The 23,069-nt window shown below is 39.3% G+C and overlaps 1 protein-coding gene across 5 annotated transcripts; it reads left to right on the top strand.

The window, feature by feature from the left end:
- Positions 1–33: 33 nt before the first annotated feature.
- Positions 34–23,047, top strand: MIER3 (MIER family member 3). 5 transcript variants are annotated; one of them, XM_077171218.1, is made up of 13 exons: positions 34–209; positions 868–1,567; positions 3,068–3,213; positions 5,076–5,210; positions 6,626–6,746; positions 8,980–9,065; positions 9,256–9,328; positions 11,434–11,585; positions 12,035–12,116; positions 16,811–16,905; positions 18,626–18,753; positions 18,943–19,088; positions 19,169–23,047. In XM_077171218.1, exons 2-13 carry the CDS (start codon positions 1,561–1,563, stop codon positions 19,621–19,623), a joined length of 1,626 nt encoding a protein of 541 aa, XP_077027333.1. In that variant the 5' UTR covers positions 34–209; positions 868–1,560; the 3' UTR covers positions 19,624–23,047. The 5 variants fall into 5 exon arrangements, with proteins under 5 accessions (XP_077027333.1, XP_077027335.1, XP_054507655.1 ...); XM_077171220.1 differs by having other exon boundaries at positions 868–1,228; XM_054651680.2 differs by having other exon boundaries at positions 868–892.
- The last annotated feature ends 22 nt before the right edge of the window (positions 23,048–23,069 follow it).

Genomic DNA, 23,069 nt, shown 5'->3' on the forward strand with positions numbered 1-23,069 from the left:
GGCGCCGCCAGAGGAGGGTCCCGGCGGGTCCCCGGCGCTCGCTGCCCCGCCTCCGCCGCCCCGCCCGGCCCGGCCCGGCCCGGCCAGTCCCGGTCCCCCCGCGCCCGCACGGACGGTCCGGCGGGCCCGCGGCCGCCATTGGCTCACGGCGCCATCCGGGCACTCGGCGCGGCGCCGCCGCTCGGCCCCATCGTCCCAATATGGCGGAGGTGAGCGGGCAGAGCGGGCCGGGCGCGGGGCTCGCCCGGCGCCCCGCGGGGCCCCGCGCCCGCAGCGCCCCCGCGCCGCCCCGGCACCCCCGGGAGGCGCCCCCGCGGCTGCTCGGCGGGACCGACGGGGGCGACGGGGCCGGGGCGGCGGAGCCTGCGCGACCAGGCCGCGGGACGGGCGCGGTGCCGGTGCGCGGCCCGCGGGCGGCGGAGGGGCCGCGGGACGGGCCGGCGGTGTCGCCGCTGCGGCGCGGGCCATGGCGAACCGCCCGGAGGGAGGGAGGAGGAGCGAGCCCCGGGCTGGGAGCGGGGACGAGGCGGCGGCCAGTCCGGTCCCTGACACGTCCTGCCTGGCCGGGGCCGGAGGGAGCGGGATTGCCGGCCGGGCCTGGCGCGGCCCCGGGGGGGGGGCCTTGTGCCAGAGGAGGAGGAGGGACGGAGAACGGCAGGCGGGAGCGAGGGAAGGAGGGATGGGCGCGGGTGAGCGGGATGGAACGGCCAGCAGGGCGGGATGCTGGGGCTGAGGCTGGAGGGGAGCGGGGAAAAGCGGGGCGGCGGGGAAAAGGGGCAGCTCCGACGGCTGCGTGGAATGAAGGGCCCTGCCTGCTGCCGGGCCGCTGGGAGCCCGCTCTTATCTCGCTGTCTCCTTTCCCTGCAGGCTTCCTTTGGGAGTTCGAGCCCAGGTTCGTCCTCGCCCACCTTCTGCATCGGCACCCGGCCTGTCGCCCGCACGCCGTTCTCTCCTTGCTGCTCCTTCCCAAATTTATCCCCTCATAGTTTTCCTAAGGCTTCGTGTGCACGCTGTTAACCGCCTGCCAGGTTTTTAAGAGGAGATGTGCGCTACGGAATCCTTCACTTAAGTCCAGTTGCAGTTAGAAATTGGCTCCTCGGTACCAAAAATGAAATCAGAGTTGTATAGCACTTTTGAGGCAGCACCTCAGTAAAGCCAGATAGCTTGGAGAGAGACAGCTTCTCTTGTTGCTGATAACTACAGGCTTGTCTAAATTTTTTACTTCTTGGTAATAACAGAAAATGTTTAAAATCATAACAAGTTATGATTATATGTTAAGGCTGTAACTAAATGCTGTTAAGGTTCTTTGGACTACATTATATAACCAAGCATCATTAACATCAGCAGGGCTTTTCTCAAGTATTTGGGGAACATACTTGCTTCTATGTAAAGGCATTCTGCAGTGTTTGTCATCATCTTTAACTATTATGAAATTTGTTGAGTTCGTACTTTTCAACATAGTTTTGAATATTTTAAATGGGGTGTTGAACTTTCAGAACTACAGGAGAAGTGGGACTTCTTAATGTAAAGTCTATGGAACAGAACTTCCCCTTGAGTTAAATGGAAAGTGAGTTAGAAAAGCAATTTGAATCAATAATCTTGATCACACCCTTGTAAATGCATGTTAGATTAAGGCGGTTGAGACTTTCTTAAAACTTGAGCATGATGTGATGGCCAACAGTAGGATTAAAAGCATAATGTCGTTATTGGAGCTGTAGTAGCATCAGCTGTGCTGAAAGTTCTGTGAGACCATAATATGAATAGCATGTGACTATAAAGCATTTTTGGCCTGAATGTTTCTCTACAGTGTGATATTACAAACTTTGATAGCTTTGTCTTAGACAAGCTGAACAAAGTTCAATTACCTGCGTGTACAGAATGAATACTTAGCATAAATGATGAAAAGCCGCGTTCTTTAAGGTTCAGAAGTGTTGGTATATACAGCTGTCTCAAGGCTGAAAGCACTGCAAAGAGGAATATTGTATTATTTTTTGAAGGGGGTTGAAAATTTGTAGTTACTTATTTCAAAACTTTTGAAGAAGTTCCTTGATAGAAATAATTCTTGATAAACCTTTTCTTTGATGCTTGAAAGCTAAGGATTGCAACAGACCACTAGTATATAAGGGGAAAGCAGAAGTGGAAGAGAAATATATTAATCTCTCTTTTTCCTCCAGCCTGAAAGCCATAAAGAAGTGAACATTAAAGAGCAAAGCAACCCTGTAATTTGGTGATTCTTGACTGCAGAATATTGACTACTGATGCAGAATATTTTCGTCTTGAAAATTAGTTGACTAATGATAATCGTTCAAATGACAAAGTGCATTTAAAATAATAGTACTTTTTTGAATACTTCTGAGTATTGTCTTCAGTAACTAAAAAGTGTCTGTTGGACCACAGAGGTATCACACTGGGTTGTTAATTAATGAAATCCATTAGAAGCATTTTGTTATTTTTAGTGTATTTTCCATAGCATTTCTTGAAATTCTGCTGTATTTTTCTAGATCTAGTGCTACAAATTAATTTTATTAGAAGATGCATTTGTAAGGCTAAAGCAATTGGAAGCGAATCTCACTTACTTTGCTGTTAGTAGGACATTAATTCATTACCTAGTTATCTGTTTGCCAGTGAACAACCATGCTTGTTACCATATAAATCAGATCAATAAAATCAGAGTCTGTAGATGACAGTCTTGCAGCTTCTGATATCTTTTGATGTGTGTGCTTTGTAGCTTAATGATGATTTCAAGAGTGTTTTGAACAATCTTTTATTCAGTAAAGTACTAATTTGGGATTGTATTTCCTAAAATTTAGTTTTGCTCATTTAGGTACTTCTCTCTGCTATTCTGTTTGTAGCAAGAGAGAAAGCTGTCCTTATTACTTAAAAATATGAAAAGGAAAGGTCATCTAAAGAAGCAGCTGAATTTGTCAAGTAGTTACAAATTTGTTACTCCACTGAGAGTTCTGATCCTGTTTGTAAGAGAATTAATGCAATTTTTTTTTTGCTGGGATTTAATTTCTAATGTTGGTACAGGGGAAATAGTTTCTCACATTAAGTTTTTTTTTGATAGTTGGCTCTTTATCATCTGAGGATCATGACTTTGACCCATCTGCTGAAATGCTGGTACATGATTACGATGATGAGCGAACTCTTGAAGAAGAGGAAATGATGGAAGAAAGCAAAAATTTCAGCTCTGAAATTGAAGATTTAGAAAAGGTAAGAGAGGAATCTCTTCCTTGTGAATGTACATATTGTAGTTTTCTATACATATTTCATATGTACTTTCTATACATATTTTTCTTTTCATACATATTGTAACTTTTCTAGTGAAAAGAATATTCAACCTGCCCTTCAATTTGTATTGTATAGTTCAGTTTTCTGCAAAAATGCGTTTCCTGCTTGTATAAAAGGAAAAGTCAGGTTGGGATGTAGCAGTGCATCATCACAGAAAAGGCTGAAGTTAGCTTCTTAAAGGTATTGGTGCTCATATTTTCTTTGATTTAGTAGCACATTTGATTTGGTAGAGAAGTCACTGGCATAGGTTTTAGAGGCCTGTTATCTAAGATCTCTTGCATGTTGAAACTGTACATTTTGCATACTATTAAAATGGCATCTAGCTGTGTTTCATTATGTCGGTCAGGTTTTACTTTTCCAATAAACAAACAACCCTGGATTATGCATAATGGGTCACATTAATTTGCTATATAAATGGTATTTCTATGTCTCAGGTTAGCATTCAGCAGATGTACAAAATGATCAGTGTGCTCTTTGGCTTTTTCTATTCCATTTTACACTTCTTAATAAGAAGTTTTTCATATTTACACCTCTTGTTCATCCCTGGCAGTGTAGCATGCATTCTACATGCCTGCTGAACACTGAACACCGAGAAATTGGTGCTATTTGCATTACTGTTAGTGCACCCCTCAGCATAACTGCAGGTCTTGGTCAGTGTACTTCTGAAAAAGTGTATTTTTTAGCATCAAATACAAGGCTGTGGTTGTGTAGTCCATGTAAAAACAAGTTTTCTGCATGTGGAATTCACAGTGTTTGTACTCCTGATGTTTTTTTTCTTGCCTTACTACCTTTAAAATTACATTTTTGCTGATTATGAGCTTGCTGTTATAGTAGTGAAGCAGTTTGCCAGGTCTGATGGTTAAAATGGAGGTTTTACTCTACAAAATTTTACAAAAATTTGCTTCTGTAATAGAAGAAAGAAGAACTGAGATACACTCATCTTAAACACTTTATTACTATAAGTCCTTATCCTGGAAAGAATTGGACATGCGTTTCTATTTACCCATTGTGAAAAGTCTTTACAGGACTAAAACCTTGCCTGGCTAAAGAAAAAACTCATACATAGTGTATGAGTTCGACAATACGTTTTTAGAGGTATAACTTCTAAAGGGGTAAATATTTGAAAATATTTTTCATACTCTGATGTCTTGAACCAGGTAATGAAAAAAATTCCTCACTGTTTATTGTTTTATTAATTGTATTAGGATGAAAGTATGATGATAGTTATTAGAATCACTTGATCAAAAGGTATTGGAAAAGACAAGTTAAAAATCACACCTTTCTCTTGATTTTTGCCTTTTCTTGGCTGTCTTGTTACATTCTCAATGGTTCATATAAAATACATTGTGCAGGAGATAAAAGGAAGGGCTTAGAAGTTGCTGTATTGGCTTATTTCAGTGGGGGTTTTCACATGCGCAGCTATAGCTGTGTAAGAATGAAGTGTTCAAGGTTTTCTATATTTCTCTTGAAGAAATATTGACAAATCATGTTCTACAGTAGCAATCAGATAAGGAGCAAATTTTTAATATTTACTCTTTAGTTGCATCCAATAAAATGTCTTCCCCTACAGCTTGACAGAACTTCCCTATATGCCAAGAGACATGTTTATGAATTATTGTTATCATAGAATCACAATATTTTAAACCTTTAATCATTCCTGCTTTCAGCTTAGTTTTTCTTTGTTTTTTGTTTCTGTTCTTCAAAATATGTCTTATTCTCTTAGGCCTGCACTGTTTACAAGTAATTGACAATACATTGACGTGTTGTTAATCTTCTTGTATTAGGAAGGAAACATGCCATTGGAAGATTTACTAGCATTCTATGGCTATGAGCCCACGATTCCAGTTATGCCAGGTTCCAGTGCAAATAGCTCTCCAAGTGAACTTGCAGATGAACTTCCAGATATGACTCTAGATAAAGTAAGTCTGAATCATTTTCACTTGAATTGTTGTTTAAAAGCAGAAATCCAGATGGCTTTAAATTACACGTCATAATCTCTTGATGTTACAAAGTACACCTTTGGTAATTTCAATATTTATTGTCACTGTGGGATCCTTTCAAGGGTATTGGACATCTAGTTCTGATAATGGTGCACAGCAACTTTAGTGTCACTATATTAGTGCAAAAGAAAACTGAAAATGTCAACAGTTCTTCTGAAATACATGTCAAGAATTTTAAGTAGGAGGTTTTTTAGTTGTTTTGGGTTTTTTTAGTTAAGAAGTGGGATTTTTAGTTAAGAAGTGGGATTTTTGTATAAAATATGCGATGTCCAGAAATAACTCTGACTTCAACCACATATCAAGTACCAAAAAATGGTATGAAAATAACTTGAAAATGTACTCTGGAATGCTTTGCAATTTTATTTTCAAATGCAAATCTTTCAGAAAGGTCTCAGCCATGGGGGGTGAGAGATTGTTTTATGTGTAGTGACTATATGTGTTGCATTGCTGATACAAAACCCTGAAACTTCAGCTTTTGTGGTTTGCAAGTTAACTTTAAATTCTGAGATTTTATTCTGATTTTTGGCCACAAAGCATGTGCAGCTTGTAGTTCAGCTTAGAAAGTATGCAAGTAGTAAGTATATGTCTTTTTTTTCCTGTGAGTATGATGTAATGTTTAACTCCACAGCAAGAAGGATATAATGATGGCTCTGCACATCTGATTCTCATTATGATTCACGATTGTGTTGAGGCTACAAAAATGTAGTCGGCTAGTTGTCTAATACAGTTCTTTCCCTTCCAAATCTCTGTTAGAGGAGTTCAAACATATCTGTGAGTGGAGGAAGAGTGTGCCTTTTCTTTCTTAATACTGTTTCTTTAACCTACAAAAAAGTCAGAATTTTTTGGTGTTTTGTTACCTAGAAGTATCCTCTTGGCAAAGTCTACAAAAAATTGGGCTGGGGGTTTCTTTTTGGTTGGTTGGCTTTTTCCCAGAGTTTAGGAGGCATTAGTAGGCTTCTAAAGCTTTAGTGTATCTGTGATGCAAAGAATGACCGAATGCTAAGTACGTGAGGCAGTTTACGTTGGTGTTTCTTACTGGAAGCAGTTGGAGGAACATGTGAGATTGATCCTTGCAGAAGTTCATTCTTGTGCATTTGTTTTAATAGAAGACAGAGGGGAACCACTATGTTTGACTCTGAAATGAAAGGTTATGTTCTTAGAGTTAGTAGGAGCAAACTGGCTTTTTCTTTAAAGGAGTAGGGTCTGCTACATTTTCTTATGGGAATGTAATTCATTTTAATTAATGAGGCTTACAATTGGCTGAATCTAAGTTGCTCATGAATTGTATTTTATAGTCACTCTGAGATTTAATTTTTTTTATTTTAATGATACAGGAGGAAATTGCTAAAGACCTCTTGTCGGGTGATGATGAAGAAACACAGTCCTCTGCTGATGACTTGACACCGTCAGTTACTTCACATGAGGCTACTGACTTCTTTCCTCGGCCACTAAGATGTAGGAAACCTAATTTTATAATAGTACTCAAAAAGTCATAGCATTATGTATAGCTTCATACCTTAAAATACCAAAATTGAGGAGTACTACTCACTGACCAGGAGTTGAAAACCAGTGCTTTGCAGGATGTTGTACATGAACGTTGCCTTTGGTTGGTATTGCTGAATACCTAAAACACTTAACATTTGGTTCTCTGCTCAAAGCACAAGTAAACTTCATTTCTCTATAAATACAATGACTTCATAGTCAGTAGTTAACACAGTATTGAGGAACACCCTTCATGATTTTCCATGTTAGTGGAATTCCATAGTGAATTATATGAACATGTAACCCATCTTTTAAATTAGTGTTTCTGTACTAAAATTTTTGCTGCTGCTTTTAAACCAGGAGCCACAGCTCCTCTGTGCAGCCTGTGGATGTGAATTGGGATTCAGTGTCTTTGTGATTATTTCCCTTCACACACTCAGCACTTTTCCATAGGACTTCATGGGGTGAGCCAAAGTAGTTTTATATGGGATGGCGCCTGTAAACCTCATGACCACCAGAATTTCACCATCCATGGAGCTATGATGGGAAAGAACCAGTGGTTCAGTTATCCAACCTGGATGAGATATTCCTCATTGCCTGTTGCATCTCATTTGTTCACTGGTGTCCTAGAGTTAAGAGCAGTATGGAGGACTTATATCACAGTTTTAGTTTGGAAAATATCTTAAGGTATTACATGGGGAATTTCATTTTTGTAGAGGAGGGGGGAATAAAGAGATTGTGCTGCCTCAGTCACCAGCAAACATAGCCCTTTGCATGCTGCTGTCTGATAAATGCAGGACATTTGTATTGAAAGGGAGATACAAAAACCTTTAAAATTGTAATGCCCCCTTTTCAGTTAAACTCCAAAACATGGTGGCACTTGGGAACTGTTAATGAATATGACATTTTAAGTGTGGCAGCTTCATAGAGAAATGTGTTTAGCCCCTCATCTGTACTGAGGATTAAGAAACAGTCATCTTTGTTCTCTGCTGCCATGGTTTTCTTTCAAAATGTTACTTTATTAGAACATTAGGCTGGACATTTTAAGGTCGAATATCCACCATTTTAGGGAAGGAGATATCAGTTCTCTGTGCTGTTGGCACAGAAAAAAGTTCCATCTTTTTTCTGGTCTCTGTCCATTTCCCAGATTCTAAGATAACATTAAGTTTTAAGATACACCACAGACTGTTTCCTTGAGTTTACATTAATTGAGCAAAATAATTGCCTGATTGTCCAAGCATATTTTTCCATTCATTCAGGTTAGCCTCTTGCTTGCTACTTATAAAACCAAAAAGTGATAGACTGGTGATTTTAGTAATTACTATGGAAGAAGACCATCAGTCCATGTAGTCTTGGATATTGTCTGTTATGTTCATGATGTTCTAGTTGTGATCAGGCTAAAATTTCAGCCCAGTTTATGTTTTTTCTGAAGTTGGTAGGAACACCAAATAGGTGTAATTGTGTCACAACTGTAGATTCCCTTCTGCTGGGGATTATACAACTATAACAGTAGAATTGCTTCAGAACCCAGTGCTACAGCATTCCAGATCTAAAATATGAGTTATTCTATGGAGTAATGTATTTGAATTGTTTGGGGGGTTCTGCTGTATTTCTTCCTAAGGGAAGGAAAAAAACAAGGTATGAGAGGAATAAGGAGTCTTTTGCTCTCTTTTACCTACTCCATTTTGTCTGTCTCTCCTGTATCTTCATTCTGTGCTAAGGCAGCCTGGTTTCAAGGAATGTTGTGAATACCCATTAAAACTTCCGTTGAAAGGTTTTAGTAGGTAATAAAGGCATGCCTTCAGCTTTACTCTCTTTGTGATTAACCTGAGGCTGTGTCATAGCCCTGGAAATTTTCTGCTTTTTCTCTATGTATAAGCTTTTATTGAGAAAATCAACCAAAAAAAGTCTTGTTTCCTTTTGGCAGTTGGAAATACAGTAAATTGTGTCATTTGCAATGATGATGAATCTTTCAGTTCTGCAGCATACAAATAACAAATAGTTCCGAATACAAATACCAAATATACAAATATAAATAGTTCTGACTTCCTTCTAGTTTGGTTTTGGTGGAAATCTGGCTCAACAGACAATACGTGTCTCCCTGAATAAAAGCAGGTGCTCCTTTCAAAAGTAAATGATATCTTGTAGTTTTATCCTTGAACATAAAATTCTTCATAGCTAAAAGCAAACTTCTTTGTTTCTGAAGCAAACACCACCTGTGATGGAGATAAGGAGTCTGATGGTGAAGATGTAGAGGCAGACAATGGTAATTCATCTGAAGATTTGAGAAAGGTAATAATTACATTTTTTAAAGTTAGAACTTTGCTGTTAAAAAAAATCTAGTAAGATTTTTAGTATGTATCTAAAATTGTACCTTCATTTAGGAATTCTATGTCATGTGCCAGGTTAATGACATTATTTATACTTGTATATGCAAAATATTGTTGATCACTTTTTCTCTTCATCTTTCTTACATTTTCAGGAAATAATGGTTGGTTCACAGTACCAGGCTGAAATTCCAGCTTACCTTGGCAGATGCAGTGATGATGAAAAGGGTATGTTCTTCTAATTGTTTTACTTCTTATTTAAGTTTATACATAGCTCTTGATAGAAAAATGTTATTTAAATTACCTCGCCAAAGTCTCAGAGACCATTAAAAAAAGGTACTAGAAAATAGAAGTAGCACAACTGTATACTTACACCTCAGAAATGTGACTCTCCAAATTAGAGGGGACCTTCTTATGTCAAAATTAGAGGCTTTATTCTGAAGTGTCTGGTAATATCAAGTGTCAACTCACTGTAGGAGTTAGGAATTACTTTTGTTGGAGAATCATAGCTGGTCTATGAGCATGTAACTTAGTTTACACTGGAGTGGTTCAAAACAGTCTCTTTCCTTGCTTGTTTTTTTTGGCAGGTAAAATCATGTGAGTTACAAAATTGGTATGGAAAACAAAGCAATAAGCTATTTTAAATTTCCTTGTATAGGTCCTATTATACTGTGTCTTAAAAATTAGGTGTTCTAAATATGATGTTACTTCAGTGCAAATTTAGGTTAAAAACTGCAGTTGTGCTAGAGTGGAAAAAAAGATCCTTATTTAATAGAGTTTTGTTTCTTTAGAAACATAGCACATATAGCTGTGAAATTAAAAAGGCAAATAATGCAAAAAAATTTGGTCATGGGTGGAATAGCTGGGAAATTAAGAAACAGGTAGGGTGATGTAATAATAAATGAAGGGCATTCTGTGGTTTTTTTCTGTAAATTTTTGATATTCTGTAAGGTTCTTTAACATTTAAGGGGGATATTATTTGAGTGACTTGTATTGAATCTTTTTAACAGTTCCACTTACTCTTTTGAGGAATAATCCTTTGCAATAGAGAAGAATGTTTGGTAGGAATGGAGCTGGAAGTGTTAGGAAGTGAATATCTTTGTGTTGATTAAGATCTGGGAAAGACTCCAGTTTTTTAAGATTCAAGCATGGTGTGCTAGTGGGTTGCAAAAAATGGAGAAGTAAGGACTGGATTTATGTGGGTAGTTCTTTTACTATTTCCACATCTTGACTTATCCTTAGCCAAGAACTAAGGAAGTTCTTATAACCAGAAGATGACCAAGGAGGGGTCAGTCTGATGGTTTTCTCTGTAATGAGTTGGTAGTAGAGAGAAGCAGTGAAAGTGTTGTCTGATAGCATGGCCGAGAGCAAAGGGGCAGCTGCCAGATCAGAGAGCTCAAGGAGCTTCTTTTGGGGTTATTAGTAATGGACTCCAGCAAAAAGCACTGCATTGTCTTGGTTGATAAAGACAACTGAAGAGGAGTATCACCAGCACTCCGGAAGGTTGGGCTTGGTAGTAGGGCTGGAGGGTTAAATGAAAGCCTTTTCTGTATGCCTGGAAGAACTAGTGATGGCAGATAGGGGCTTACATTTGTGCTATGTAATCCAGCTGCCAGAATTGAGCTAGAAAGCAGTTCTCCACTCCTATAAACTTTACACTTGGAACGTGTCTGACTGAAAGCTTTCTGTGTTATTAAGCTGTAAAAGAACTTTGTGTCATTTCGTTCTTCACCTTAGCCTAATGTTGTTTCCTGCAGTTTTAGGAGAGCTTTGAGCATCTCCATCTTTTCCACTGTACAGCCATTAGGATTCTATGTTTGTATTAAATTCTGTATTGCCAAGAGAGTACATAAAACATGATGTGCAATTGTAATCACATCTATTGATCAGAGTAAAGGATTTATAGTTTAATCTAGTGTTGAAGCATATGCACAGACTAACAGAGGTTCAGGTCAGCTCTTGTGTGTTGTATCATCCTTGAAATAAGCTATCTGAGAATTGCAGATGTCATTTCAGTGTACTGTGGAGGACTGTACATCCAAACCACTTAAAGCATCCAACATACCAAGTTCTTAACAGCATTCAGTTGCTATGGAATGAAAAAACAAATCACATTGTCATATAGATTGCCATTTTGTTATGTAATTTTTGGCAAATTTTAATTCAAAATTACTAAATAGCTAAAATGATCTGCAGTTTAAAAGTGGTATGGTCATGCTTGATTTGATTGCTTCATTTGATTGCTTCTGTGTTCCTGTTCTTTGTGAAACAGCTGTTAATGTTACAGCCTTAAAAATGTTATACATGGCATGAATGGATTTCTGTTTTATCAGCTTATGAAAATGAAGACCATTTACTTTGGAAACCTGATGTGATCTCAGAAAGTAAAGTTAAGGAATACCTTTTTGAAACCTCCTTAAGAACAGGAAATGAAAAAATGATTGGCAGAATTCCTGAAGGACTACATACACGGGACAATGAACAAGTAGGTTTTATATCCTGTTCCATTTGTGACACAGAGCTCTGTAATTAACATGTGGTCTCCTTCTCTGCTTTGTACTAGAAAGGCACTGCTACTCAGTGTAGGATATTATGAAGTCAGGATCTTACTTAAAATTTCTAAGCACATGCTTAAAAATCTTGAGTATTTGAATGTTAGCAGCCTTGTGATCTGTGATGTTTCTGATTGTCATACTGTTGACAAATTCAGCCTTTTCAATGATTGCATGTAGTGTTTTACATTTTTTTAGTTAAATCTTGCCTCAGCTTTTGGGTGGTTTTGGTTTTGGCTCTTCTTTTTAAATTTTCATCATATGTAAAGATAAATCCTTTATTTTTTTACACTAGATATGTTCGCTGGAAGACTAGTTTTGGAGTCTAGATTGGATATTAGAAAACTTGGACTTTTTCTAAAGACTTTTTTTTATTTTATAGGCACTGTATGAACTTCTTAAAAGCAGCCATAATGTTAAAGAAGCAATTGAGAGATACTGCTCAAATGGAAAGGCATCTCAGGGTAAGGGAATACCTGTTTTTTCAGAAAAGTGTGGTTTAAAAAAAAAAAAAAGTTGTGTGGAAAATCCTTGAGTAGGAATCACATTATCAAGCACATCCCTGTCATTATGATTTGAGCACAAATTAGGTGTAATCTGACAGTTGGCCAATTGAAAGTTCTGCTACAGAAGTTTGCAGTTTGTAGAAAGGCTGAGGATTTGCGTTTGACCTTCCCTTCTTTCCTCCACAGCTGTTGTAACAATGAAACAGATTGAGGAGAAGGGTGGGGAGGGATGCGATTCTGCTGCTATAAAGCTGTTCTCGCCCACTATTAATTAATACCTCTTTGAGATCATGATTGATTACAGTCTGATAACATTTGTACTAAAATCAGAATGTAGGTTGGTACATAAATAAGCCCCCACTCTGTGCTAACATTTGTGCTATGCCAGCCCTGAACAGGCTCTGTTGTATAGTTCCATGGGGCATGGAGAGCTTTCCTTCAGTCTGCATTGGAAAATGGGCTTCCATCTTGTTTGTCCTTATTATTTATTAATCCCTTAAATAAAAACCAGAGTTCTGTCATTTAACAAAGATGGGGTATTGTCCTGTATTTTTGCATGTGTATTGTGTGAAGTGGAATGAGTTACGAGCTCTGCTGTAAGTTGATATTCTGGCAGATAGCCCTCAGATCCAGAGGGAAGCTGAGTGTATGCAGCGTAGGTGCTGTGAGACACGGGTGTCCAAGTGGCTGAACGCTGGCTGGCAACTGAGGTACCACACAGCTGCTCACTCACGTCTGCCCCACCGCCTCCTTTCCTGGTGGAGATGAGAATTAGAGGAAAAAAGTAAAACTTTGGGATTGAGCTAAGAATAGTTTAATGATGGAAACAAAAAAAGAATACAGTAATAATACTAGTGATACTGATGACAATAATAACTGTAATGAAAGGGAAAGACAGAGGACTAAAGCCCCAGGGAGGCAGTGATGCACAGTGACGCGGGTGCTCAGCACCTGCTGACTGATGCCCAGCCCATCCCCAGCAGCTCCCCCCAGTTCCCATCCTGGCCATGCTGGTCTGTGCATGGCACATTCCTTTGCCAGGTCAGGTCAGCTCTCCTGGCCATGCTCCCCCAGCCTCTGGGGCACCTGAGCAATGCAGAGCTCAGGACACTGAAATGTCCTTAATTGCACAGTTTGGCACCAGCTGAAACATCAATTTGTTATCAATATTGTTTTCATACGGGATCCAAAACACAGCACTTTACCAGCTTCTAGAAGGAAAATTATCTCAGCCAAAATCAGGACACTAAGGTCAAGCTGAAGGGGGCAATAAGGACTATAAGAAGAATGCTTTAAAAAGTCATGTACAAGAAGAGATTGTGTAGCCCTTAAAATGTCAGCTGTAGGGCTATATCCTAAGTCCAATACCTCTCTGGAACTTAGGTTCCTGTTTCAGGATTGAAAAATACCTCTGTTCTTTTGTAGCTTTGATGCCTTGTGAAGGGTGACCTAGAGCAGAGGCTAGATGGAGTTCAAGAGCAAAGTAAGGATTTATTAAAAGGCCTAATGGTTACATGTTGGGCAGTACAAGAGCCCAGCCAGGGCTACACACAAGATGAACCCAAAATGGTCGCAAAATGTGCAACCAGAGATGAGGTCTCTCACTTTTATAAGTTCTGATTCATTTACATATTGGAGTTAATTGTCCAGTTATAGCTTTAGGTTATGAAGTCCCATCCTTCTTGTTTTTCTTTCTCATTCTGCCATTGTTTATGCTCTTGGGCCTGAAATTTGGGTTGGTTGTCCTTGGTCCCAAGCTAGGAAAGGAATTGTTTTGTCTGCCTTCTCTGTGAAGAGAGCTTACCATCCCTTCATATGAAGCTCAGAACCACACACTAAAGCAGCACAGAATCTGAAACATATAAAAGCTAAAACCTGAGGCATCAGCTTAGAGGCCAAAATTCCATCCTAAGGACTAGTAGTCCTTACCTATACCAATTCCAGTTCAAATGGAATTGTCATACTCTCATTAAAATGGTAAGGGATAGATGGAGGAGTAAGACCTAGTAGATCAGGGAGAGGCTGTGGATGTTGCCTACCTAGACTTCAGCAAACCCTTTGACACCTTTTTCCTCAGCATTCTCCTGCAGAAGCTGTCAGCCCATGGCTTGGACAGTGGCACTCTTTGCTGGGGTAAAATCTGCCTGGATGGCTAAGCCCAGAGAATGGTGGTGAATGGAATCACACCCTGCTGATGTGTTCCCCAGGGCTCAGTACTGGGGGCATTTCTGTTTAATATCTTTATCAATGATCTGGAGCAAGTGCACTCTCAGTGCATTAGCAGGCAAAACCAGTTTGGGTGGGAGTATGGATCTGCTGGAGGGCAGGAAGTCTCTGCAGAGGGATCTGGACAGGCTGGATCATGGGCTGAGGCCAGTGGTGTGAGGTTCAACAAGGCCAAGTGCCAGGTCCTGCCCTTGGGTCACAAAAGCCCCAGGCAGTGCCACAGGCTGGGGCAGAGTGGCTGGAAAGGACCTGGGGATGCTGGTGAGAGCAGCTGAACATGAGGCAGGCTGTGCCCAGGTGGCCAAGAAGGCCAATGGCATCCTGGCCTGGATCAGCAATGCTGTGGCCAGCAGGGCCAGGGCAGGGATTGTCCCCCTGTGCTGGGCACTGCTGAGGCCTCACCTCCAGTGCTGGGTCCAGCTCTGGGCCCTCACTGCAGGAAAGGCACTGAGGGGCTGGAGAGAGTCCAGAGAAGGGCAATGGAGCTGGGGCAGGGGCTGGGGCACAAGTGCTGTGAGGAGCAGCTGAGGGAGCTGGGGGTGTTTATCCTGGAGAAAAGGAGGCTCAGGGGTGACCTTATCACTCTCCACAGCTGCCTGAAAGGAGGCTGTGGCCAGGTGGGGGTTGGCTTCTTCTCTCAAGAAACCAGTGATAGGATGAGAGGAAGTGGCCTCAAGCTGCACCAGGGGAAGTTTATATTGGATATTGCAAAGAACTTCATGGACAGGGTTGTTAAACATTGAAATGGACTTTCCAGGAAGGTGATGGAATCACCATCCGTGGGGGTGTTCAAGAAACAACTGGATATAAGACATTTAGTGCTGTGGTCTAGTTGATATGGTGGTGTTTGATCAAAGGATGGGCTTCATGATCTTGGAGGTCTTTTCTAACCTTAATGATTCTATGATTCTGTAGTGCTGTCAGTGTCTGTCTCTTCAAGTAGCCTTTATACTATGATCCACTCTACCCACTGAAGCTCACTACTGTTCTCAGTACAGAAATCAAAAATATACCCCTCCAAGGCGAGTTTCTTAGCAGTGAGACTTTCCATGGGGCTGTTTTCTCCTCTTCAAAGGCTGAGAACTCTGTAGTAAGGAATGCAAAATTAATGGGGCTCAGAAAGAAAAAAACAGCTGTGCAGTAGAGTGATTATCGCTTTTTATCTGGGAGCAAAAAGGTCTAGTCTTCAGTGTCTGCTTCCAGAGATACTTTGAAATGTGTGAATGCATTTTGCCCCACTGGCTTTACATTTTAGTTGAGTGGAAACTTTTTGAATCACCATTATGAATGTAAGAGATCTGAAAAATCCCTCCTTACTTATATATATACCCAAAGCTACAGTCAAGATAGGAAATTAACAAGAATCTTGAATGATTTTTGTTGTTGTTTGTCAAACCAAAATCCAGCTTTAGAAAATGTAGGCTTAATTATAAAAAAAAAAAAAAAGGAGATAAGAAATTTGCAGTTTCTCCTTAAGAGATCTGAGATCTGATGGGGTTAGAAGTGACCCCCTGTGGCTCTTTAGGACCAGGTGGTTATTTGGGGTTTTTTTCTGGGTTCCCTGATATCCCTTATTTTTCAAAAGCCTGAATCATGTTAACTGTAGTCCCTGTCAGTTGGTGTTGTATGGCTTCCTGACCTAGGCTGGGTGCTGAGGCGCTCCTCCATGGTGCATTATGCCTTTTCCAAGTGTGGAAAAACTACCTCACCAGGGGGTTTATGATATCAGGGAAGGTGTTGTATGTTCTGGGCAGTCTGTCTCATGCTGGATCCATCTGGCTGTCAGTGTCAGGTTGGAATTGCCCTCCTGATGACAGTTCATCCCACCCTGTGTCTCAGCTGTGATTTACAGTGCCATGCACCACGGCTGACATCCAGGCTGGTCCTTGGATCCTGGGTCAGACATGGCCTAGATTGCTGAGTGCCTGGGAGGGTGTGGGCCTAGCACTGCTCCTGTGGTTTGCACAGCAGGGCTGAGCTCTCTCAGGCCTTTTGTCTGTGATGCTCACTCAGAACAGGGCCATCCATAAGACAGGATTTTCTTTTGCTCTTTTTTCAAACAACCACTGTTCCTTGTGTCCTGTGTAACAAGAAATATTGAGAAAAAACACCACCTCAGTGATGTTTATCAATCACTACTTTTTGATGACAAATGTATTAAGAACAATAAACCTTTGAAATATCCTTTGCCTTCAAGTATGAAAGATTTCTGAAATCAAACTCTTCTAGATCATTCTTTGTAAAGAAGAATGTTAAATTTCAGGTAGGATAGTTTCTCAGTAGGGGAATAAAATGATCTAAATAACTGAATTACTTTCTTTTTAGAATGCATTTGAATATTCTTCCATTAGGAACAAAATTTTTATTCTTTGTAAAAGATTAATGAGTGAAATCAAGTTTCTCATGCTACTTTTATAATTATCTAGAAGAGATGACGGCATGGTCAGAAGAAGAATGCAGAAGCTTTGAAAATGCACTTCTGATGTATGGAAAAGACTTCCATCTCATACAGAAAAACAAGGTTAGTATTTTACAGTTAAATGGAAGAGTTGGTAAATTGTATGATACTATGTGAAGGCAATCTGTTTGTCAGAAGCCGTATAAAACAGGGAAATAAGAACAATATTAAAATAAATTTGGCATTTTTAAACTAATTTTTCCTTTCTTTTGCACTAATGTTTCCAAATGTCATTGGAAATACTAGGCATTGTGAGATGAGTTAATATACTGTCTCTGAAATCAGCTTAAGTTGACATTACTTCTATGCATGCATGTGCATTACAATTCAAATTAAATTCATGCCTTTCCTAGAAGTGAACAGTATTTCTATACCATGGCTATAGGAGGGGAGAATGCATCTTTGCCCAATTTATTCTATCACCAGGAAGGTGCAAGTTTACAGAATCAGGCTGAGTTCTGTGTTTTCATAAGGTATAGTCATCCATAACACTCTCTTTTCTGAGCATAAAATGAGTTCTGAGCTTGGTCTGGATTGCTTCTGATTGACTTCTCTGTGCCTGAAGAATAGGCCTTATTATTCTTTTTATCAAAAAGCAATAGTTACAATATCAATATGTCCAAATGTCTTGTATATCTCTTTTATGTTTTTGATACTATATTAAAGGGTTTCTTTCTTTAGGAACCTTTATTGTATTTCAGGTGAACTTTGTAGGGTTGTGGTTGCTGTTCAGCAACTATCTGCTGGTCTTACCCAGTACCTGGTGTGGCCCATCCTAAATAATTTGGATAGTTGAGATTTTAAATGGACTTTACCAATAAGCATTAATGCATCAGAGATTAAACATAACGTTTTCCAACACGGAACAAAATACATGTGTTGATGTGTCACTATGGTCCAGAATTTGTCTAAGAAATCTGCTGTGTTTTTTACCCAGGCAAAAAGCAGGAAAGTTTAGGGAAAGTTCTGGGATCCAGAACAGATAAGGTGATGTCACTTGTACATAGGAAGTGTCAGCTAGACAAGATGTAGTGTGTGGAGCAGCTTAACAAGATGTGTTTCCTTATCACTGCAGTGCAGAGCTTTGTTAACTGGGACTTCATGCATTAGCATATGGACACCTGCTAATTTCCTCCCCTTCCTGGTATGTCTGTGCCTAAACTAGCAAGGTTTACTACTGCCCCCGAGGCATTTTGGATTCACCACTGATCTTTCTGTATGTTTGGAAGCACTCAAATATATTTTACTGCCTGACTGTATTGGATAGCATTGTATATTGGATAGAGTTGTAAAATTGGAACTGTGGATGATGTGATGATGATGTGAAATGTTTCAGTCCTTACTACCTTCTCAACAAGATTACAGTTTTATTTTGTTTAAGCATTTACTGCTCTGGTTTGACAACTCTGTTGCCAAAGCCTCCACAGTTCTGGACTTCCCCCAAAGAAATACATATCCAGAGTCTTTGGTACTTCACTCCTCTTAGATCATTCACTTGCTCAGCTTTTTCCCTCACAAGAAAGGGTATATCTCCTAGTTTAAAAAATGTTTATGTCTAAGTACTTCAGATGTAGATAGAGCTTCATCCTAGATTAAGAAAAAAAATTCCAGTAATGCATTGAGTAGAACAAATGTAATACTTGAAACTATAGGTCTGTTTGAAGTCTGAAAAGATTTGTTCCAGAACAACAAAAACTAACAATATTGCAGGAGTGGGAATTGGGAAGATGACAAAACCTAAGTCTTTGCATTAATCTTGTCAATTCTTCTTGTTGCCCTTTAGGTAAGAACCAGAACAGTTGCTGAGTGTGTGGCTTTCTACTACATGTGGAAGAAGTCTGAACGTTATGATTACTTTGCTCAGCAAACACGATTTGGAAAGAAGAAATATAACCATCATCCAGGAGTTACGTAAGTAAAATGTTATTGGAATATGTTTCTGTTGCAAATCTATGTAATGTAGAAGACTTCGCCCCCACCCCACTTCTGTCATTGCAGTGTAAAGCTTCAGTGGCTATGGCAACTGAAATTAAGTCTATCGTCATTTACGGGTCTTATTTTCTAGTTACCTAATAAATTATGGATGCAATATTCTTTTAGGGACTACATGGATCGTTTGGTAGATGAAGCAGAATCCCTTGGAGGAGCAGTGCATTCTTCAGCCTTAACATCTAATAGTCGAACAGAAACCATTCCTGACCAACAGCTAAGCATTCTGAACTCTATCACTGCCAATGAGTTGACAGGTAAATCAAGAAAAAAAAAATCTTTGTTGGAACTACGCAAGCAACTATTTCATTTGCATTTCTGTTCATCTGTTTTCCAGCACTGACAAACAGTGTAGCTACAGTCTGCCACACTTCAGATGTGAACTGCCTGGATGATGCTTTTCCTCCCATGGACAGCTTACCCCGAGCACCAGTTAATCATGTGCCTGTTGGAACAGAAGAATTGCTTAACTTGCCTAGCAATGGTGAAAGTGATTGTTTTAATTTATTTGAGACTGGCTTTTATCATTCAGAGCTAAACCAAATGAACATGTGCAGTGAGGAGGCAGAAAGACCTGCGAAGAGATTGAAAATGGGGATTGCTGTCCCAGAATCTTTCATGAATGATGTCTCTGTAAATAACCTTGGTGTGGACTTTGAGAACCACACACACCACATTACCAGTGCCAAAATGGCTGTTTCAGTGGCTGACTTCAGCAGTCTATCTGCAAATGAGACAAATGGTTTTATCAATACCCACACTCTCCAACATGCTGCCCTTCATTCAGAATGACTGTGGAAAACTAAACAAACAGTGGGTACTTTATGCAGTAGTAGTAAACTTGATGGGAGCTATCAGGTTTGCTTAGTCTTTCACTGGAAGTTTGAACTTTATGACATCAGTGATGTCTTTGTATGTATAGAACTATATCTTGATTTATCAAGAGTAATTTCTTTTTTCAGTCCATAAATGTGGAAATGTCATAGGATGTGTGGCAGAGTTTGGGACTAAGAGAACTATGTGATGCAGCTTTAAGCTCTGCTTCAGTTTTTTTTCCTAAAGCCTGTAGACGGAGGCCACCGTTTCAAAACCAGCACAGAAGTTCTGAACGGATTGGAGTGGCTTTTTTAGTAAGTTACTTTTGCCGTAATGGATGCAGTGGAATAACAATGTTTACAGGTACTGATCCTGATCCCTGCTCAATGTAGCATTTTTTTCCCCCCCCTTATAAAGGCAGGGATGGGTTTGTTTATTTTAAACTGCACAAACATACAAGGATGTTTTTTAAATGGAACCTTCTCTCATGTGATACTAAACTAGAGCACTTCAGTTTACAAAGCAGCAAATTCATGTTGGTGGAAGCTAGCACAAGGGACTTAAGATGAGTAAAGTGAAGATCTATACTTGAATGCTGTTGCAAAATTAAAGGTTATGGCTACCTTACAGAGAAGTAATCATGCTGCCATAGACGTCTGTGTACTTTAAACTTACTGGCTCAAACAGATGAGTTTTAGGCTATATTGTGTTTGGAAGGGGTTTGTCCACAACTTTGAAGAGTAATGCAATCGTGTACCTTAACTTTCCTAAGGCAGCTGATGTATAAAGCTACAGTCTGCACAGCTTAGGATTTACCACTAAACAGTCTACATTTGGAAGACATCTTAAGTTGTTTGGAGCACTGCAGTTCAAGTATTACAGTTTTGAGGGACTATCTAGTTTATATAGTAATAGTAGAACCTTGAAGTACATGCTTGAAAGTTTTTATTTAGCGTGGATTGCATTTATTTGTTTTGGCGAGTCATTGGCTTCAAAATGGCACTTCACTTCTATGGTTGAATAGGAAAGGATGAGTATAAATGCATCTCATAAAAGCAACTATTTAACTTCATTACATCTCTTTATTTTGAACCTTGAGTGCAATTTTGCCATCCAGGATGTTTGTCTTGCAAATGTTTGTTCCAATTGCTGCAGGAAGCAAGCATAGTATTGGCTTGTAAGATCTTGTAGCATACAACTTGCAGGGTGTTCCAATGAAAACCTGAACCTCCCTTCAGTAGGATTACTCCCATCCCTCCATACTTTTTTTTTTTTGCACTGTTTGTATTACAAGTTTAATTGCCACTAATTTGTTTTCATTATTCAAGCAATTAAGTTTGCATTGTTGCTATTTTCAATAGTTGCTTCAAGGTTATGCTGAGTAATTAGAAGGTAGTGACTTTAATATTTGAAAGGGAAGAGGGTATTTATTACACATACTGTGAACTGCATTGATATCCCAAGTTTCAGATGCAGCATATGGAGTTTTCTTTACAGCATTGTAATGAAGATTGCTTTGAAGTGTTTATGCAATAGCACATTTTTCATATTAAAAACAAATTAGTTTAGCACAGTGGACAAAAGTAGATATGATTTTGTAATCCGTTCTTAACTTAAACATCTGAAATATGTAACTTTAGTAAGTACACAGTAAATAACGGGTAGCCTTGGCCCTGTGTTGTACTCTTGACATTTTTAGCCAAGTTCTCAGCTTCTTACTGCTGTGTTTTGTGCTGAACTTTGTACCTTGTTTCTTTCGTTTATGAATCAGCCCATTTTAAGTAATTTTGTAGAATTCTGGCCATAATCTTCCATTGTCACACATTCAAGTTTATCTATGGGTTTACAGTGAGTGGCTGGTCTGTATAAAAATCATACAAGGATGACTGAATGCTTATACCAGTTGCACTTAAATGAACATGCCCATTTTCATTAGTTGATGCAGTAATATACTCAGTTTATCTATGCATTGCTGGGCTCTTAAAGTAGGCAGAGACTTGTCTAAGGTTTGGGTTGTCAGCAAGTTGAATGGACACTTTAGTTATTTAATAAAGACTTTGACCAAAATTCAGAAAATGATATGAGAGAAAAATGATATCCGGGTAGTCTAATATAAATGCTGATCTTATTTAGCCTGTTGGCTAGCTAGCTGGTATCGTTTACTTTTAATTCCTTGTTAAAATGAGGCAATAATTTGCAAGATTTCGTAAATATGTAAATTCTTCATATCTTTTTAGATATCTCTTTCAATATTTTCTGACTACTTCTGTGTATAGTAACATTTTTGTGCATGCTTGATGTGACATCCATAAATTTGTACCACTATGACTTTATCCATGTAAAATAGCTATTTATTGAACTTTACTTTTAAAAGCTGGACTTACTTTTTTTCTCTCAGTTTAAACATTTAAATGGAGAACTTGTTACTGTTTATTAAAAGAATTGTGTTCTGGAAGTTAGCATGGAGCTAACTGAATTGCAACCATGTGAAGAAATTACAATGCCTTGGCTATTACACAGTGAAGCACAATTCTTGTAACAAACTGTGATGAATTCTTTGTCCTTTGCCACGTGTTTTCTTCATACAAACAAACCAAAAAATCCATAATGGGCAATTGCAGTGTTGGTAAATGTATCCTTTTTATGTACAGGGAATCTAAAGAGGGTAGCAGATTCATGTAGAAGTGTAACTGGTGCTGTGATTATAGCAATACCACAGTTGGTCACACGTCATCTTCCCATGCTAGGTTCTTAAGTGTTTAGTCTTCCTCTTGTAATGGTCAAACTGCTGAATTTACTTGAAGGATGTACAATACTGTTTGAAGAATATGAAATTGTGTACAATTAGGTCAGTGAATTGTGCAATTGAAACTGAGGGGCAAAAATATAGGAAAACTTCAGTTCAAGTAGGACACAGTGATACTACTTAATTTAACCAAAGTTTCTAATGAGTATTTCAACTTTGAATGTAAACTAATGGATAAACTGACCAACAGGGACGCTATTTGCCCAGCATTACAAGCACATTGTCTACAGACAGGGAAATAAAATACAGTTATTTGTAAGATAATGACAAGGTTACTATTTTTATTATTCCTATTTTTCATTGAAAGAAGGAGGAAGATGCTATCAATTGTACAATAAAGTAGGAATGGTTATAGTCTTCCTAATAAAACAGAGATTCCAGTTATTCTCAGTTCAAAGTAACTACCCTGTGCATAACAACAAATCAAGTGACAATCGGAACATGTTTTAGTATCAGATGTTCAAGAGGAAGTCGCTGTTGTTGCATTGGTTTTAATATTTGTACATAAACACTGATTTTTTTGAGCATTATTTTGTATTTGTTGTACTTTAATACCTGGTGTACAGTTCCAGAAATAAATGTCTGGAAACCTTTCTTTATTTGTAAATCTCTTCAT

The sequence above is a fragment of the Agelaius phoeniceus genome, chromosome Z (assembly GCF_051311805.1).
Source record: "Agelaius phoeniceus isolate bAgePho1 chromosome Z, bAgePho1.hap1, whole genome shotgun sequence".
NCBI lineage: Eukaryota > Metazoa > Chordata > Aves > Passeriformes > Icteridae > Agelaius > Agelaius phoeniceus.

Coding starts and splice junctions, on each gene's coding strand:
- MIER3 (XM_054651680.2), top strand. Junction 893..3,067: donor CTTTGGGAGTTCGAGCCCAG/GTTCGTCCTCGC, acceptor TTTTTTTGATAG/TTGGCTCTTTATCATCTGAG. Junction 9,066..9,255: donor CATCTGAAGATTTGAGAAAG/GTAATAATTACA, acceptor TTACATTTTCAG/GAAATAATGGTTGGTTCACA.